This window comes from Eleutherodactylus coqui, chromosome 10 (assembly GCF_035609145.1).
Source record: "Eleutherodactylus coqui strain aEleCoq1 chromosome 10, aEleCoq1.hap1, whole genome shotgun sequence".
NCBI lineage: Eukaryota > Metazoa > Chordata > Amphibia > Anura > Eleutherodactylidae > Eleutherodactylus > Eleutherodactylus coqui.
In genome coordinates this window covers 114,791,280-114,809,757 of record NC_089846.1, presented here as the reverse complement: position 1 = coordinate 114,809,757, position 18,478 = coordinate 114,791,280, and the positions used below count along the sequence as shown (strand labels likewise).

The 18,478-nt window shown below is 44.2% G+C and overlaps 1 protein-coding gene across 3 annotated transcripts; it reads right to left on the bottom strand.

The window, feature by feature from the left end:
* Window positions 1-1,291: 1,291 nt before the first annotated feature.
* On the bottom strand, window positions 1,292-18,341 carry UPF3B (UPF3B regulator of nonsense mediated mRNA decay). Of its 3 annotated transcripts, XM_066581743.1 has the most exons (11): window positions 18,285-18,338; window positions 17,868-18,059; window positions 16,045-16,151; window positions 15,831-15,937; window positions 14,942-15,040; window positions 13,272-13,382; window positions 12,740-12,783; window positions 10,498-10,686; window positions 7,270-7,415; window positions 4,025-4,340; window positions 1,292-2,156 (listed from the first exon to the last, which is right to left on the bottom strand). In XM_066581743.1, exons 2-11 carry the CDS (start codon window positions 17,979-17,981, stop codon window positions 2,010-2,012), a joined length of 1,380 nt encoding a protein of 459 aa, XP_066437840.1. In that variant the 5' UTR covers window positions 17,982-18,059; window positions 18,285-18,338; the 3' UTR covers window positions 1,292-2,009. The 3 variants fall into 3 exon arrangements, with proteins under 3 accessions (XP_066437840.1, XP_066437841.1, XP_066437839.1); XM_066581744.1 differs by having other exon boundaries at window positions 4,121-4,340; window positions 17,868-18,341; XM_066581742.1 differs by having other exon boundaries at window positions 17,868-18,338.
* Between the last annotated feature and the right edge of the window lie 137 nt (window positions 18,342-18,478).

Below are 18,478 nucleotides of genomic sequence, written 5' to 3'. Positions count from 1 at the left end.
CCACCACCAGTGGTAGAACAAAATAGGATTAAAATTAATAAAAAATATAAAAAAACAAAACATTTAATACTTCATTACATGGAAACAACCATGCCTGCAACTGCACTAGCGAGAACAGTGCAGGCACAGCTGGAGCTTTCTCCTCTGTAAGGGCTTATTCAGCCGACCGTATATCGGCCGTGTTTTCACGCCGGCCGATATACGGCGTCCCTCTCGGCAGGGGGAGGAGGCTGGAAGAGCCAGGAGCAGTGCTCTGAGCTCCCGCACCCTCTGCGCTATTTACAATGAGGGGAGGTGGAGCTAATTCCCAAAACTTAGCCCCGCCCCCATCCCGTCTCTCATTGCAAATAGTGCAGAGGGGTGGAGAGGGGGCAGGAGCTCAGAGCACTGCTCCCGGCTCTTCCAGCCTCCTCCCACTGCAGAGAGAGATGCCGTATATCGGCCGGCATGAATACCCATCCGATATACGGTCGTCTGAATAAGCCCTTATGCGGTCAGGTGAATACAGATTTCCCTAGCAAAGTCTTCACCTAGCTGCATAGCAGCAGAAGGGTTTTGAAGGAAGAATATACAGAATAGACTAATAAAATAGCACAAAAATGTTTACAAAAATTACCTACTCTGTTCATTTAAAAAAAAAAAAAAAAAAAAAAAAGAAGTAAGGAGTATTAAATGACAGTAAAGGCCCATTTAGACACAACGATAATTTGCTCAAAAGATGTCGCTCAAGCAACTTTTGAGCGATCGTTGTGTCATTTACAGCTCAAGATGAGCGATCACCCACCAGCGGAGGATGCAGAAGACAAGCGGGGTGTCCCCGCTTGTTTTCTGCATCTAGCTGTTCCCCCTGGGAGCGCCCGGCTGTCATACAGCCAAGCGCTCCCAGCGGAGGATGCAGAATACAAGCGTGGTGTCACCGCTTGTCTTATGCATCCAGATGTTATACAGCCGGGCGCTCTGTGCGGGGTATGGAGAACAGAGCTGGACCACTCTGTTCTTCATACCCAGCCCGTTATCAGGAAGGGGGATACAGCTGAAACAATAGTATCAGCTGTATCCTGCTGCGAATCCCTGGGGTAATGAAAACTGCCCGATGTCAGTGCAGTTACAACAATTATCGCTCAAAAGACGGCTTTTGAGCGATAATCGTTGTGTCTAAATGGGCCATTACACTTTAAAACGGGAATTTATTTCTGTATCGCATTGCGCCGGCTGCAATTCACATGCGCCATTCTTCCATGCTTGCGCTCTGTGAATAATTTTGCTAAATACAGAAATAATACAAGTAGAATTTCAGATTCAAAAATCTCATTTTATTTTTGCTAGAAAAACATGTTAAGAAATAACGTAGGTTATATTTATGTAAGATAGTTAACACTTTATATGCCTCAGGTGCGATAAAATAAGCCGCCACGTGCCTGTGAATATGCCGCTCTTTACTGCTCTCATTGCAAGTAATAAAGATCTGTATGAAAATAATTAGGAAAACCAAAAAGGATTACAGTGTTATTCTGAGCCTCGACAGCATTGTACAGCAGCGATCATTCTGGTCTCCAGAATGTCCGAGAAAGGGGTAAAAAGAAAAAAATATTAACACTTCAACAGCAAAACTGAAATACAGGGCAAGCCGTATGGAAACATCCCATGTAATACTGGGCCGGAACGTTCAAAAATAATCATCTGTCATAACCCTCTGCCAAATCAGGAATGGAGGACTCATGTATCATTAAGGCCACAAAACAAGATATTGTAAACTTCAGGATTTGCGCTCTCCTCTCCCCGCTTGCACTATAGTACTATATACTAAACCGTCCACCAGCATTCTTGCTGCTAGGTGAACCCGTTATGGATTCCGATCCATCTCTGCACGCTCTATACACCCCATAGGTGCCTCCATGCCTTTCCTCCGGACACTGTTCCCGATTCCTTCCCCGTGAAGGCACTTCTGGATTGCAGTTCGTTTTCTTTGGTTGTCACAACGGGCGGGACACTCCAAATCTTCCGGCTCCTTACTCGCCTTTTGGTGTATCATTGGTCTCACTCTCCTGCTTCTTCTCACTAGTCGGATCGCTGGATTTGGATGGGCTCTCATCACACTGTGTTAACCTGCTCCTGCTTCTTGCCCCGGGTTGATATAACTGCATGGCAGGGCGATCCTTTAAAAAAAAAATTAATAATTAAAATATTGTAATAAGCCTGTAACGTAAAGTCCGGACAACGCTTAAAGGGATATTCCTCAGGAATCTTATTTCAATGCGTTTGAAACCGCAAAACAATGCATTCACCCTTAAGATGCTCCGTTCTCCAGATATTGCAGCTATTGATTCCTCTGCCCTCTAGTTGTTTACTGCTCGTTGCTAGGGAAACAGACCACCTCTTCTATGGAAAATAAACAGTTCCTTAAAGGGGTTATCCCATGAAAATCATTTCATACCTATCCATACAATAAAGTATAATTCCTTGCAACTCAACACCCGTTTTTCTAACCATCCCCGTCAATGGAATCCAGTCCAGAGAAGCGCCGGCAGCAGCGTGACAAATACATTTGATCATAAGAAAGTGTCCTGTGTTAGGCCTCGTGTCCACGGGCTTAAAATCTGCAGCATTTCTCCCGAACACGGATCTGCGCCCCATAGGGATGCATTGGACACCCGCAGGTAGTTAAATACCTGCGGGTGTAATTTTTCCCGTTGGGCGCGGATCCGCATGCGGGAAAAAAAATGGACATGCTCCTTTTAGTGCAGGTCTCCCGCGGGGACGGCTCCCGCAGGTTTCTATTGAAGCCTATGGAAGCCGTCCGGATCCGCGGGAGACCCGTACCAGAATAAACGCACCTGCTCCGGACGATGCGGTTCTTCTCTTCTTCGCGGCCGGATCTTCTTTCTTCAGCCAGGCGCATGCGCGCGGCACATCCGCCGGGCCGAAGAAAAAAGATCCGGCCGCGAAGGAAGGAAGATCCGCATCGTCCGGAGCAGGTGAGTTTATTCTGATTTTTAGGCCTCATGTCCGCGGGCCAGGAGGGACCCGATACGGATTCTACATGAAGAATCCGCGGCGGGCCTGATTTTTCCCGTGGACATGAGGCTTATAGAATAAACTTCAAGGCTTCATTTCATGATCTAATAAAAACAGCATCAAAGGCAAATAGTATTTGCTTCACCAACACGTTTCGAACTAAGGACTTCTTAATCATGGTACAGTAGCGTGATAACCGGGGGTCCATGCGGTTTTTATTGGATCATGTAATAATGCCTTGGATTTTATCCTAGCACCAGAACTTTCCTTTGTTCACGTCTATCGATAGAAAGTGAGCAATTAATAATCATGGCAATCTGACTGCTGAAGCCCCCCATGATCATAAGAACAGGGAACCATAAATGCGCCAGGTGAATGGAGCACCGGTGTGCTTGCATTGCTGTCCCCCCCATTCAGTTCTTTCAGGATGATGGAGATAGCCGAGCACTGTGCTCAGCAATCTCTATAGAAGTGATGCGACTTACTTCACTCGGCAGACTCGGGGTGCACCATTCTCAAGATTGCGAGGGGCTCAATAGAAACCAATGGAGCAGCACTAAGTTGCGGCGCGGTTAGGGGATGTGGCAGGGTGATGCATTTTTTAAACCCAACCACTACCAGTGTCACCTGGTAAAGATCGCGTGGCATATGAAAATCTGACATTTTTCGGGTTCCTGTGCACACGCTCTCCCTATGACTTGTATGGGAGAGTGCGCACACGGGAATCAGAGAAGAGTCCAAATTTTCAAGTGGCACGCAATCTTTGGCGAGTGTCTGTGCTGGAACTCTGACATCACTTAGTTTACGGTGCTGTGGGGACATGACAGGTTCCCTTTAGAGTGCCTAGTGAGACTCCTTTCTTTAACCTTCTGTTTATACTGTCGGCCTTTACATTGGATACAACTGCCTATCAGAAGGCCATGTTTCCGGTGAGCGCTCCTTTTATTTCGTGTCAAGTCTTTATGGAGACCGCTAAAACTTTAGTGAAAGAGAAGATGACCAGTCCCACCTTGTTCCTTATTCGATCTCTTTTGGCCATATCTTCTTTCTTTTCTTCTCGGGATGGACGCTCAGCTTTATCAGGGGTTGACGGAGATTCACTAACCTCCTGCTTCCTCACTCTCTCCCTTACTACTTCACGGTCCTTTCTAAAATCATCATCTCGTCTGCGGAAACATCGGTCTTTCTCATATCGATCCCTCTGCTTGCGTCGCTCGTCTTCATGGTATCGCTGCTTCTCCTTTTCCCTCGCACGTCGTTCTAAGTCATAGTCTTTCTCTCTGTAATCCTTTTCTCTATAGTCCTTCGTGTACTCGTCTTCACATCTGCAAGGGGAGAACACAAGGGTTTGTGTAAACAAAGTAAAAAGCTAAACTTTTCCTGCTGTTAAAGTTTTTGGTGAACAAACTGAACTCTTGAGTAAATTCCAGAGAGTGCCCTCCCCTTATAAACCTTTATAGAATTATGTATGTAACATGTTAGGACCTGCAAAGCATAGCAATTACCAAAAAGATTTTTAACCCCTTAATGACATGGGCTATTTGGTCATAAAGACGTAACGATTTTTGGGGGATTTTCATCTCCACTTTTCAAAAGCCATAACTTTTTTGTGTTTATTGTGGGGCGAGCTGTGGTTTTTACTGGTACCATTTTCTTGGGTACATATAAGGTATTGTATAACTTTTATTACACTTATCTTGGAGGGCAAGGAGAGAAAACACATCAATACTGCTATTTTTTTTTTCTTACGGAGTTAATGAAGCAGCATAAATGACAGGCTAGTTTTTTTTTCTTCCTACGGGTCGGTACGATTACGAGAATACCAAAATAAAAAATATATATATTTTTAGTTTTTTCTACTGTTGCTTGATAAAAACTCTTTATTAGAATTTCTTTTTGCATTCAAAGTCCACAGACTTTATTTTTCCATCAATGGAGCTCAGCGAGGGCTTGTTTTTTCACGTGACAGGCTGTAGACTTTATTGGTGCCATTTTGGGGTACACAGTTTTTTGTTGTTTTTTTTTTTTTTAAAAAAAACAGCATTTTGGCTCCATTTTTAAAATTCTGTTTATAGCATTTGCCGTGCTGGATAAAAAAAAAATAGTGCTCAATTTATTGTTACGGGTCATCATTACATATGTGATGATACCACATGTGTTTTTTTTCTTTATTAAACAAAGAGGGAAAAGGTGCAATTTTTTTTTCTTTTTTACTATCCCTTATGTCCCCGTGATCCAATGATCGCTCTGATAATACATTGCAGTACCTCTATACTGCAATGCATTATCACTATTGCAAGCGATCACAGGCCATGGCAGACCTGGACGCCATTATCTGCCATCCGGTTGCCATGGTAATCCATCGGCCCTCCGTAGAGAGCTGAAGACATCACAGAGGGAGCACCTACCCTCTGTGAACCTTTTACATGCTGTGATCAACATATATTGCGGCATGTAAGGGGTGAACAGCAAGGATCGGTTGTTATTCTTACCGATTCCCACTGTTACAGCGGTTGTCGGTCACAGCTGGCTCCCCCTGTTACAGCGGCGGGCTCAGATTCTGAGTCTGTGTCATTCATAGGACACAAGCTTACATCCATTTGTGGGAACCCTTTCCCAGTTTCATCCAGGGGTGGAAGGGGTTAACTTTATCTTTGTTTGCAAGCTGGAGAATTACAGCACTATAAAAAAATGCTGTGATAAAACTGAAATTTGGAATTTCCCAGTTGCTGGACTTTTAGGGGTTTTAATATATGGCAATTTCTTAACAATAAGTGCAGATTGACAAAAGATAAGAAATAAGAGTAAATTACCTTTTAAGGGACCCCCAGATACTTATAGGGACAGACATTAAATTACCTGGTCAGTTACAGACGCAGTGTAATTCAGAACATTCACAAGTCTACAAATACTTGCAGCTCAGAGACGCTTATGAGATAGAGGATTTCCCACTTTGTTGTGGCCGACATTATTGGTACATCCTCCACCACCACCATGGGGGAAAATATCTATAATGTATGAACATCTACAAAGAAAACTAAATCTATGAAACCCAATGACCATTAAAAAGATGTGCAAAAACTGACCAGATAATGGATAGATGTGCAGTCACAAATAATGTGTACAAAGTTAACTTTGACTTCTCCCCACTAGTATACATACTCCGCTATGCGAGTGATCTGCCAACAAATATTTGTTCTTGAGGAACAAGAACAAATAGTGCTACTAAGGTTACTCTACATAGCAAGAAAGCGGGGAGCCCAACACTGGTTGGATGAAATGCCCCCCACAGAGGGGGAATTTAAAACCAAAAGTTACCATATTTTTCGCGCTATAAGATGCACTTATAGAGTGAATGTGCAGTTTGTTTGCGCAATCGCAAGTTTCACGCGTGAATGTGCGAACAACCAGGCAAAGAAACTCACGATCAGTTCGGAGAGCAGTTCTCTCTCCTTTGCACTGCCGCCAGTATATACCGCTGATTGGTGACGAGCGCCAGCGAAAACTGCTGCTGCTTCCCTGCCTCCACCAATCAGATTCTTCCCTTCCCCCTGCCATACACAAGCGCAGCTGTGACACGGAGCTCCGGGGTTTCATACCTCTGCTGCGCCTTCTGCTCCGTCGCCTGCTAATATCCCCTAGACAGTACCTGGGTAAGTTCAAAATATTTTCCCCCTATTTTCCGCCTCTAAAGCAGAGGTGCGTCTTATCGTCGGCGCATTTTATAAAGCGAAAAATACGGTACTTGTCTGTTACCCTGTGAAAAAGGAATCTCACTTAAGAGAAACGCTGGCCACAAATACGACAAGATATGGGGAAATGGTTAAGTACATCTGGAGTGGCAAACCGGAGAACAATGGTTGGCAACTAGGTTATGGAAATGCCCCAACCTAGGAGGGAGTGTTATATACCTGCTGTGACGCAATGGGTTATAGTGGAGATATAATAAATGTAATAACTTGGTAAATGTCATATATGGGTCAAATGTTATACCTATGTGCTTGATAAAATGTAACAGGCCGACTCCTCATGCTCCCTGGAAGAGGGGATCACACTACAAGATACCAAGGACAGACTCTTTACACCTAAGGACACCATGCAGCGACTGAAATAACTGTCACCTATTATGTCTGATATATAGGAGGTTATATGCTGATTTATTTGGTAGGAATGCCAGAGGGGGGTAGAAATATATGTCTCTATTTGGGGAAAAAATAACAAACATCTCAAAAATTATTAAATTTAAAAAATTACCGTTTCAGCTTTTCCTCTCCAGCTTCTCCATCTGACCTCTTGGGCGTTGAGATGCGCTCTTCTCTCACACCGTCTTTTTCCAGCTTTCTGGGTTTATACTTCTTTTCTGGCTCTCGTTCATCATCTTTCTCAGGCTTCCTAAGAAGCTGCCCAGACAGCAAAAGTTGTACTTCAATAACAGCAAGTAACATCGGCTACAAAAGTGTTACCACCAAAAAAACAGAATGACAGAAATTCTGCTTGCTTATCCCTCATCAAAAAAAAAAAAAAAAAGAAGTTGTATATAGCCAAAACAATACCAATGGAATTTACGAATCTACCTGTCAAAAACAAGCTCTCGTGCAGCTCTGTCAAACAGAAGAATAAGAATGCCATGGGTTTTAAAATACAGCAAAAAATAAAAAATAAAAAAAATAAAAAATAAAAAAAAATAGAAAAATCCTAAATAACTAGACTCTGATTTTTGCCTCACGACCGTCCTGACCTGCAGATACAGCTAACATGTCATTTATATAGTGCACTGAACTCTGCAGAAACTAAATCTGAAAAACAATGGTGGAATTGCAGCTTTATTTAAACTCCTCCTCTAAAAAAATAATAGAAGTTATAAAAAAAACATTATGTACCCCAAAATGTGTCCATTAAAGGGATTCTGTCATTAAAAAAAAAAAACCTCAATACTTACCTATTCCTCCCCGTCAGTCTTCTTACCGCACTTGTCCAGTCCCCCGGGTCACCTCACCACAAGCCGGACAGATCCTGTTATTCTTGTTATGGAGCGTCCATGCCCGGCATTCTTCTTCCGGGAGGTCAGTGTAGGTTATATTACTAGTAAGCTAACGTTTACTGCCTAGGAAGGAGTGCCGATCTATTGCTGAGTCTGTGCATACGCACGGTCTCGCCACGAGTGTTGATGTACTATTGCAGAGAGACAGCATGCATGCACGCACAGTCTCGGCAATAGCTCGGCACTCCCTGCTAGGCTATGAACGCTACGTCACTAGTGACCAGGTACATTGACCTGCAGGAAGGAGAATGCCGGTAATGGACGCTTCGTCACCAAGATGCTTCGAAGACGAAGAATTGGCCGGCTGGAGGTGACGTAACTCAGGGGAGGCGGAGAGGGGGAGGAGGGGAAGAGGGGGAGGAGAGGGAGGAGGGGGAGGAGGGGGAGGAGAGGGAGGAGGGGGAGGAGAGGGAGGAGGGGGAGGAGGGGGAGGAGGGGGAGGAGGGGGAGGAGGGGGAGGAGGGGGAGAGGGATCTTTCACTCTCCACTCCACTCCCCCAAGCCTGCTCGGGCCAGTAAGCAGTTACTCAAGAAGAGCGATGCTTGCTAGAGTAGCTGCTTTATTGGTAAAATAGAACATGCCGCGATTTTTACCCGCGGCAGAATCCCGAATGTGATGACTGAGCTATTAGATTCAATAGAACCTAATAGCTGCGTTATTCCGCTGTGGGAAACGCGGCATAAATCCGTCCGTGGGCATTAGCCTTAAGTGATGTTTTTTGGTAGCATATTGTTCTTTATACGATTGGTAAATTTTGGTTGATATGTTTTGTGTTTGTTTATGAAAACATTCCTAAATTTACAGAAGTTTTTTTCAGACTTTGACAGATACTCATACTACACATGGTAGTTAATAGATAACATTTACCATATATCTACTTTATACTGGCATCCTTTTTAGGCGTCCTTTTATTATTATTATTATTATTATTATTTTTTGAGTTTTCGGGTGTAAGAAATCTTATAAAGTATAGGGACAGTTTTTTTCTAATTTTGAAGAAACTATCCTATTTAAGAGATCAACTGACTGTATAGTAATCTTTAATTTGTACATCGCCAACGTATTCTGTAGCGCTGAAGAGACTTTGACAGATCAATGCATTAGAAACCCCCCCACAAATAATTTTTCCCAAAAGGAAAATAACTTAATAGTACAGGTTGTTACGTATGCATCAATACCAAACTTGTTGGTTTCTTTTTATTTGTGGTTTACCAGTAATAAATGGTATTTTTATTGGATTTTTTTTTTTTAAAGGGAGGGAATTCACCTTGCAATACTACGCCTTCCTGAACGGAATACTTTAACTTTATTTTTCAAAAGTAGTTACACAACAATTGGCAAGTACTTCACACATCCAAATGAGAGTTGAATATAGTTTTGTCGTAATATAAAAAAAAAACCACCATAATATTATTAGTGCTCTGGTAGCATTAGTTTGAAATTTTTTTACTCAGGTTAGTATTCCAAGGTTAAGGGCGCCCACCCACTGGCGATTTTTTTCCCTGCAAAATTCGCAGCATTTTTTTCTCTGCAGGGGTCTATGGGACTTGTAATGTTAAAATCGCGATCGCGCAAAATCGCAATTTACCGCGAAGTCCCATAGACCCCTGCACAGAAAAAAATGCTGCGAATTTCGCAGGGAAAAAAAAAAAAAAAAAAAAAAATCGCCAGTGGGTGGGCGCCCTAAATGAAAACTTCTTTTTTTGCAAGATTTCGGGGTGTCACCGCTGGGGCCGCTCTGTGGGATGTCACTATTACCGCTGGGGTCGCTCTGTGGGATGTCACTATTACCGCTGGGTTATGTTTACATGTAGCAGAAATGGGCAGGGCTGTTTCAAAATAGACAGGGTGCAGATTTTGACTGCTTTTTGGATGCGGTAATGCTGCAGAATTTTCCACAGACATTTCCGCATCCAAAAAGCAGTCAAAATCTGCACAATTTTGAAGCGGCCCTGTGCTTTTTAGAACGACGGGGGTAAAATCATAAGTTGTGATAAGCCCCGCCCCCTGACATGTTGGCACTTTGCCATAAATAAGTGGGTTTTGGGTTGCAGTTTGGGCACTCTGTCTCTAAAAGGTTCGCCATCACTGCTATATACAATCCTGCTTTGTTTTTCATTTAAAATGCAATGGAGGAACGACCAGAGTCAGAGTAAGTGACCTATGGCAGAAAGTACATTTTATAAAATGAATTGCCCTATGTCAAAAGTTTTGCATTTCAGAGCCCATCTGCTGCGTTACATGAGCAGCTACTTACTCATTTAATCAGGCATACGAATAGGTCACTCTTTCTGTCAAGACAAACTTACTAATCACTTGCAGTAATATTACTAGCTGCAGGATCCGGATGATTCTAAGCAAGTTACGAACAAAAGGTCGGACCATTTCTAAAGTCACCTAATAAGCTGTAAAGACTATTCCCATGTGCGATTCTGGGTACCTTAATTTTAGGCTCATCCTTTCCTCTTTCAGTTTCTTTCTCTGGAGTCCTTTCATATTTCTTTTGTTTTTCCGCTTCTTTCCTTTTTCTTCTCTCATCCTCTTTCCACTTCCTCCTCTCTTCTTCACGCAATCTTTTACGCTCAAGTTCTCTCCTCCTTCTCTCTTCACGCTTTTCATCTCTTATTCTCTACAACATTTTGCACACAGTACAAGTCAGGCTGTGTGAGTCTATCAGACTTCCAACAAACAATGAACTAACACTTAAGTTCAAAGCCGGGTCCTAAATAAAATCCAGATATTCCGTACATACAATAGTAGTAGTATACGTACATATAATAATCATCTTTATTTGTATAGCACCAACTTATTCCGCAGCGCTTTAAATAAGTAGTAAGACTGACCATACATCGCCTCGTCCCGGGCCAATTAGAACTACCTAATTTAACTGCAACCATTATTGGAATTCATTACATGTGAACATTTGAAATGCTGTAATAGATATTAGAGGATACAGTGTCTTCCAGCATCATGTGGTTCTCCATTCCTTGCCTACAAACTTTGCGGAAATTTCAAAAACTTTCTTGGGTTGCTAAAAATTTGCTTAGTTTATAACAGTAAACAGAAGTCCTGGAGGAGGAAGGTGCAGCTTCTATTACAGGTATATATCTTAAAGGGGTTCTGTCATTAGAAAAAATAAACAAATCTGTACTTACCTATTCCTCCCAAGGCATCATCTTACCGCATCTTCTCTTGGCTCGGCATTCCCTACTAGGTAGTTAAATGCTACATCACTAGTGACATAGCGTACATTGCCCTGCAGGAAGGAGAATGCCGGCAATGTACGTAACGTCACAGAAAGAGGTTCTAGCTGGCTTGCGGTGATGTCACCCAGGGGACCGGAGGAGCCGGGAGAAGATCTGGTAAATAGGCTACCTGGTGAGGAATAGGCAAGTATAGTTTTTTTTTCTAATGACGGAACCCCTTTAATGAGCGAGTATTGATAAAACAAGTGCAATTACATATGGAAGAAAGCAAGGTCACCAACCTAAAAACATCCCCATTTGCTGCCAGTAGAGTCCACTATCTTTTCTGCAAAATCTAGCAGCAATGTGTTTTGGGATCTACCTAAACTGAGTCAATAGAGCGAGACCCAAGTGAAACGACACCCTACAAACATTTAAAGAAGAATTTGTCACCATCTTTTTGTAGCCCTCACCAAGAGCATCATAAGCTAGTGCCTGTCACACTGATTACATTGGGTGGGGAGGGGTATAGTTTCTCCTTAGAGAACACTTAGCAGGTGAGTGACTTATACGGCCATGCAGGCTCCTCTGGGAAATATACGCAAATATGGAAGATGGAACAATACCTCTGCAGCGCCACCTATTGGATGGCAGCATGCCATTGATATGTCTGCTGAATGTATCTGTGCAGCAGTTTGGGAGAAAATTGAATTTAATTAGTAGCAGCCAGACACAGAACTAGTACTGCATATTCATGAGCTGCAACTAGCCACACCCACACGTACCTCCAGCCAATGATTGGCAGCTCTACTATAATTACATAATAATAATAGGCAGCTATCTGTCTGTCACTATTATGCACAGTAATAGGCAGCCAGCAGTCAATCAATCACTGGCTGGAGGGCAGGGTGGGTGTAGCTAGCTGCAGCTCATGACTATACAGGACTACTTTAAGTAGTGCACTATGCATGTGCTGCTACTGATAAAACGCAAGTTTCTCCTTAACTATTGCACATATCCACAGCAGACATATCACTGCAGTCATTGATAACAATAACAAGCACTACCTTAGGGTGGATTCAGACGGCCGTATATCGGCTTGGTTTTCACGCCGAGCCGATATACGGTGTCCTCAACTGGCGGGGGGGGGGGGGGATGGAAGAGCCAGGAGCAGGAACTAAGCTCCCAAGTTCCAAGAATTAGCCCCGCCCCTGTCCCGCCTCTCCCTATGGCAAACAGTGCAGAGGGGCGGAGAGGAGGCAGAGAGGGGGCGGGAGCTCAGAGCACTGCTCCTGGCTCTTCCAGGCTCCCCCGCTGCAGAGAGAGCTGCAAAAGGACAGTGACAGAATCTCTTTAACTTAGCAATAAGTTCTTTTCCCCCTTTGAATGTTACTGGCTTTAATATGAAATGAAAATAAGTGCAAAAAATACAGTTAAGGCGATAGTGTTATAAACGTGATGAAACTATACGAACCATAAGCGCGGCAAAATTCTTACCTGTCTATTTTTTAAAAAGCTTAACAACGGAGTTGTCTTTTTAGCTATAAAATAAAAGGGAAAATGAATAGTCGTCAGAGAGTTTCCTGTATAACAGTCCGGCAATCAGAATTTTTGTAATGTTTTGAAAGCTACCACAGTCTTAGGACTCGACGGGTATGCGAGTGCGTATGGCGTGCGTTGTTCTCACACAGCAGTATGCAGCAAGTACACATGTAAATGCGTACTTGCTGCATACGTTCAATTCCCATCGCCCATCTTGGAGCGTATGCGTATGTAATATGCACAAAGATAGGACGTGCCATGTTTTTGGGGGGGGGTTTGCGCACATCGTGTGAGTGGCACAATGACAGTCCATGGCTTTAGCAATTGTGTGACTTACATCTTTACAGACAAGAAAATACTATATATTGTGCCATAATTCAAAATCAGATTTTACAAAGGGCCCAGATAACCACGATTGTAGAGTGTTATACATTTTTGGAGCACCCTGTATGTAATAAGTAATACATTAGACTATAGTCTGCGTTACCTATCATTTCTTTGTTTCTTGCCTCAATTTCTTCCAACAATGTCTCGGGGGTGGAGGTAAGCTTCTCATCATCCACGTTGTATGATTCTAAGAACTTTCTGTATTCTGGATCTAAGGAAAAACAGAAAAGCTACATCACAACATGTTTTACAGGCACAGTAAAAATCTGGCATCAGTAGTCAGGTATAGCAAAATAATACTGAATCTCACATGACCAAAAACAGCAGAATAAGCCGAGATCCGCAGTCCTGCCCTTTAATAAGAACACAATGTGAGGGCAATATATGGTAAAGTGGATCCTGAGACTCTGTGGAAACGCACGCTCCTCAGTTCATGTGCGACAAGTACCTGACAACTTTCTTTTTCTTACTGCTTGTTCAGTTGCTAAAACTTTATAATGATTCTATCCTAAAAGTATTTTGTTCAAAAGTACTTTTCAGGAAAAGTTTATAATGTTGTGTATGGGGCCTACGTGTAGGTGTGTGGGGCAAAGGATGTGGGATGGCTGGAAAAAGAACTTACCATCAACTCTACATGTAGGCCCCATACGTAAAATTATAACCTTTGACTGCAGTGCTGGACAGCTACCGGGTCAGGTGAGTATACCTTTTCTTTTTTAGGCCATATCGCCTTTTTTAGGCCCCGGAAAACCCCTTTTGCCATACACAAATAAAACCTGAATGATTCTTTAACCCTTTACAATCCAATTTTGGATTCAGGGTTTCCTAGGGGGCTCTTTCTGCCATTTTACAATGGTGCCATCTGCTGGCTAGAGCCAGTACTGCGGTATGGGACATGCTGGAGAGGCTCCCCGACAAAAGAGCAGCCAGTAATATACAGTAAGAATACCCTGCCGGACTTCTTCTGACATCGGAGCTGTAGAGCCTTTAATCAGAATGTCGTCAGACAGTGGATTAGAAAGTGTTAAATAAATTTTATATATATATTATTCCTAGCTAACAGTTTGACCCAAGCAGAGCCCTAAACACAGCACCTCCAAAAAATCCCAGAATGTGAGTTCTTACATATCGCTTGTGTGTACATTCACATTCCTAGACATATTCACAAGAGTCAAGACACTAAAAATCTCCATAATCCACTAGATAAATGTACTGAAGAGGTGCAGGGGGCGATTAGGGGGAAAGGGACTTATTTGTATAGCGCCAACTTATTCCACAGAGCATTCAGCTAATTTATTTATTACCCCCCACCAAGCTGGGTGCTCATTTTACTGACCTCAGAAGGATGAGTCAACCTTGAGCCGGCTACCTGAAACACGCGGGGATTAAACCTACAACCTTCAGGTCGTGAGCGAGAGCTTAGGACTGCATACTGCTGCCTTAACACTCTGCGCCCCCTGATTATAAATGCAGCAGCTTATATTATCACTCCTGCAGCAGGACCCTCCCCATCCCCACATATGACAATCAGAGGGCATATATCCTCAGCAAGTAGTATATGAGGCTGATAACATGAAGAAAAGTGTCCCCCTAGGGTCACTGGAGGCTGTATAGGGGGGAGACGACCGTAAAGTCACTTTCAGCTTCGTCCTTTGCCCCACATATAGAATCAGGAAGCACAACATTTTATGCGGCTCCTGAAATATTGCATCTACAACATGGTACCAAGATCTAAGCTCCAGTACTTGGTATACGCTACTCAGATTTTACCATCGTCAATAGTCCCGGTCTTGGAATCCTTTTTCTTGCTTTTCTTTTTTGCCACTTTTTGAAAAGGGGCAAATTCCACAATCGCTGGATATTCCTGACCTGTAATAAAAATAAAGTGGGTATACAGAGAATATTTTCAGTTCAATCCTCCCATTCTATCTAAAAGCACAAATCCGTATTGTTTGTGTATCGAGTCACAGACACGTGTGCCAATATCTGAGAGTAGGAATGGAAAGCTTTGATGGACATCACACCGGTAACACTAAAAGGGAAACAGTCCCATCCGCTGAGCACTAAGCTATGGTGCTTATAGGACAGGGAATTTGAAGTCGGTGTGTACAATGTATAGATACTCAGCTTCCTATTTCCTCGCTACCATCCTTGGATGTCAACGCTCGGTATGTACATGTGACTTTTTTCTTCAATCAGTGTGCACAAACTCCCATAGAGGAAGTGTGTGTGACTGACTGACTGAAGAAGAGAGTCCTGCTGAGAGACCACCGTCCAGGGGTGACAGCGAGGGAACGAGAAGCCGGGTATGTACCGTCTAGTCAACACCATAACTTAGTTTATGGTGTTTACCGGACGTGACAAGTTCCCTTTAACTTGGCCCATATAAAAGTTACTTATGGTACTACAATGATTGGTTTCATGCTTAGATGCAACATTAGCTGCGCTTCCTTGTTGCCAGCAGTGGATACATTTGTGCAGCAAGGTTTGCAACAATTAGAATGGCTTCAAGCATGGAACACACAAAAGATGTGCAAACGATCCCACTACATTGGAGGGGGGGCTTGTCACTAACCGTTATCACCTCTCCAGGAGATGAATGGTAAAGGTTAGCCATCATGGCCTCCACCAATCACTGGAACAATATCTAACCACTTACCTTTATGATCAATGAACACGTAGCCATCGAAGCGATCTCTGAACAACATGATGTCATCCGGACTCTTGAAGTTGATATAAGCCCTTGAGAACATGTGAGGGAATAAGCTGCGAAACAGAAACAAGACGACATATTGGACAAGACCAGAAGCAACAGGAAGGAGTCCCGGGGACGGTGAGAATGTACCCATTTCTATCGCATCGACTGGAATTACCTGGTGTCATTTGCAAAAAACTCAAAATAATCGTGTTCTGGTAGAGGCTGCAGATGCTCTTCCAGCTGCTCTTTGGTAAGACTTGGAGGCAGGCGGCGGATCACCACCTTAAAGCAAGAAGTATCGGTTAGAACCAGGTTATTGCCATTATTTATCTCCTTAAGGCTTGTCCCATCTCTCCAAGGTATCCCCTATCCACAAGATAAGGACAATTTGTTGATTGGTGAAGTCGACCACTAAAACCCCACCAATCCCTAGATTTTGCCCCCAGTGTGTCTCACAGCCATAGTCTTCATGTGCTCCATGGAGATAGGCAAGTTCACGGCCTCCGCCGTCTGCAGCGTTTCCACTGAGGTGAATGGAGCGTTGGCACAAGAGGGCGCCCCCTGCCGGGAAAACTCTGGAATGAAGTCTAAAAATTGGTGGGGGTCCGAGCGGTTGGAGCAGAGGAGGTGGTCCTGTGGGAACCAGACATTACCTGTGCAGGTGACATGTTGTGGGTGGCCTTGTAGGTCATTATTTAAACCTGACAGGGACAGAAGGGTAAAGCCGGAGTCACAGGAACATATTTGCGCACACAATACGCAGGAAAAAAAAAAAATAGAACCCACTGATTTCAATGGGTTTATTTACATGCGCGTATTTGGCGTGCGCAATTCTGTCGCACAAATAAAAATGCGTCATGCTCTACTTTCCTGCACATTTGCGCAGGGAAAGAACACATCTTGGACTAACTAAACTAACTCGCCGTTTCAATGGCGGAGAGCGTTGGTGCGTGTTTTTTTCACGCGCACAACTGCGTGCGCAAAAAGTACCGTAAAATACGTACATGCAAAAATGCAACACAATGCGCAAATATGTGGTGAAAATGGGCATACACCCGGGTGAATCCAGCCTGAGAGAAGGAGTAAAGGAGTAGTCGTGCTGCAGCGCTGATGCTAGATGGGAGGACGTGCGGGAGAGGAGGAGGCAGAGGCGGCGGGGGCGAGGAGGCTGGGAGAGGCGGCGGGGAGCACCAGGATTCTTCTTGAATTGGAATTGAAGAAAGGTTGCTTTTACAAGGGACGACTACGGGGTGCAGAAGCCCGACAACAACAGCACAACAACGATTATCACTAGCGAACGGAGGCGGAGCGGGTTGGGGATCCTTCCGGCCCGCCTCCACTCCCAGTAAACAGGTTGTGTTCATAAGTGAGCAACTGCCTGTTCACACAAGTCCATTCAGTTCTGTGTATGAGAAAACTGAAGCAAAGAAATTCTCGATGGTCATTCAGTCGGGGCGTGCCTTTACACTCAACGATAATCTTCACGGTCCCGCTGGATGCTTAGAACCATTTATTGTCCTGCGTAGAAGGGTGCAACAAACAGGTCACTAGTGAGATGGGACGAGGGAAGGTACCGGAGCGGTCAGAGACCCCAGCGGGGTGCGGAGGGCATCGGCGGCTCATCAGAGGAGTCTCATCCGGTCCAGGAATGAAAATATAGTTATTGAAGTCTATGTAACTATACAAAGTAATAATAGACTATAGGGTCATAGAGTTCAAGAAACTCATTTTCATTCGCCGGACTGATGAGGCTCCTCCCACTTCATCTCTGATCGCTCCGCTTCCTCAGGGATCAGCAGCAGCTTCTATCACCCCGGCTTACATAGAAGATGACATTACTACTACACGAAGCAGCGTGCGTATTAACCCTCTAGGTGCCTCACGTCTACCTCCTGCTACATGCATGCATATGTGCTATATATATTATATATACATACATACACACACAGTCAGTATATGATGGCTGGCCGGGTACACAGTGTGCAGGCCGCTCCTCACCTTGCTCATGACTTCCTTCTTCTCCTTCACCCTCTCGGCTCTCTCGCCCTCCTCGGCGCCCAGCTGCTCCGCTCTCTTCTCCTTGGGTCTGGTGTTCTCCTTGTCCTCCTTCATGTCTCTCTATGGGAGGCGGACACCAGCGACGGCCAAAAACTCCAGCAGCACTTCTCCTCAGCAGTCTGCAGCTGCGCTCTGCGATTGGACGAACACGCCGTCACGTGACCAGCAGCGGCGCACAACAGCCGCCACCTTGGGCGGGGAATCACCTGACAAACACTAAACAAACAGCGCAGGCTGCACCCGCAAGGGAACCACCTGCCGCCCCGACGGACACAACGAGGCCGCGCATCCTCTGCTACCTCACGGGCGTCCTCCCGACGTGCCTAGCGCTTAGCACAGCAGTAGAAACTAACTTACGTTATCTGTCACTGGAGGAACTTTTCCCTTCACAACATGGGCGCGCGCTGACGTCAGCTGTTGCTGTGCGTCGTTTTTTCTCGTGAGAAAGCTCAACTCTCGCGATGTTTGGTTCCTCTCTCGCTGACTTCCGGCGCCATTGCCGATAAGGGCGAATGTCAAATTCATTGTTCAAAATAATACTTAACCGATAA

What these genes read in the sequence shown, in the direction of transcription:
- UPF3B (XM_066581742.1), bottom strand. Translation starts at nt 17,981, where the DNA reads ATGAAGGAGGACAAGGAGAACACCAGACCCAAGGAGAAGAGAGCGGAG. An exon ending in GCTTTTTAAAAAATAGACAG is followed by an intron (nt 10,687 to 12,739) that starts GTAAGAATTTTG and finishes AAAATGTTGTAG; the next exon opens with AGAATAAGAGATGAAAAGCG. An exon ending in GAGATCGAATAAGGAACAAG is followed by an intron (nt 2,157 to 4,024) that starts GTGGGACTGGTC and finishes TTTTTTTTAAAG; the next exon opens with GATCGCCCTGCCATGCAGTT.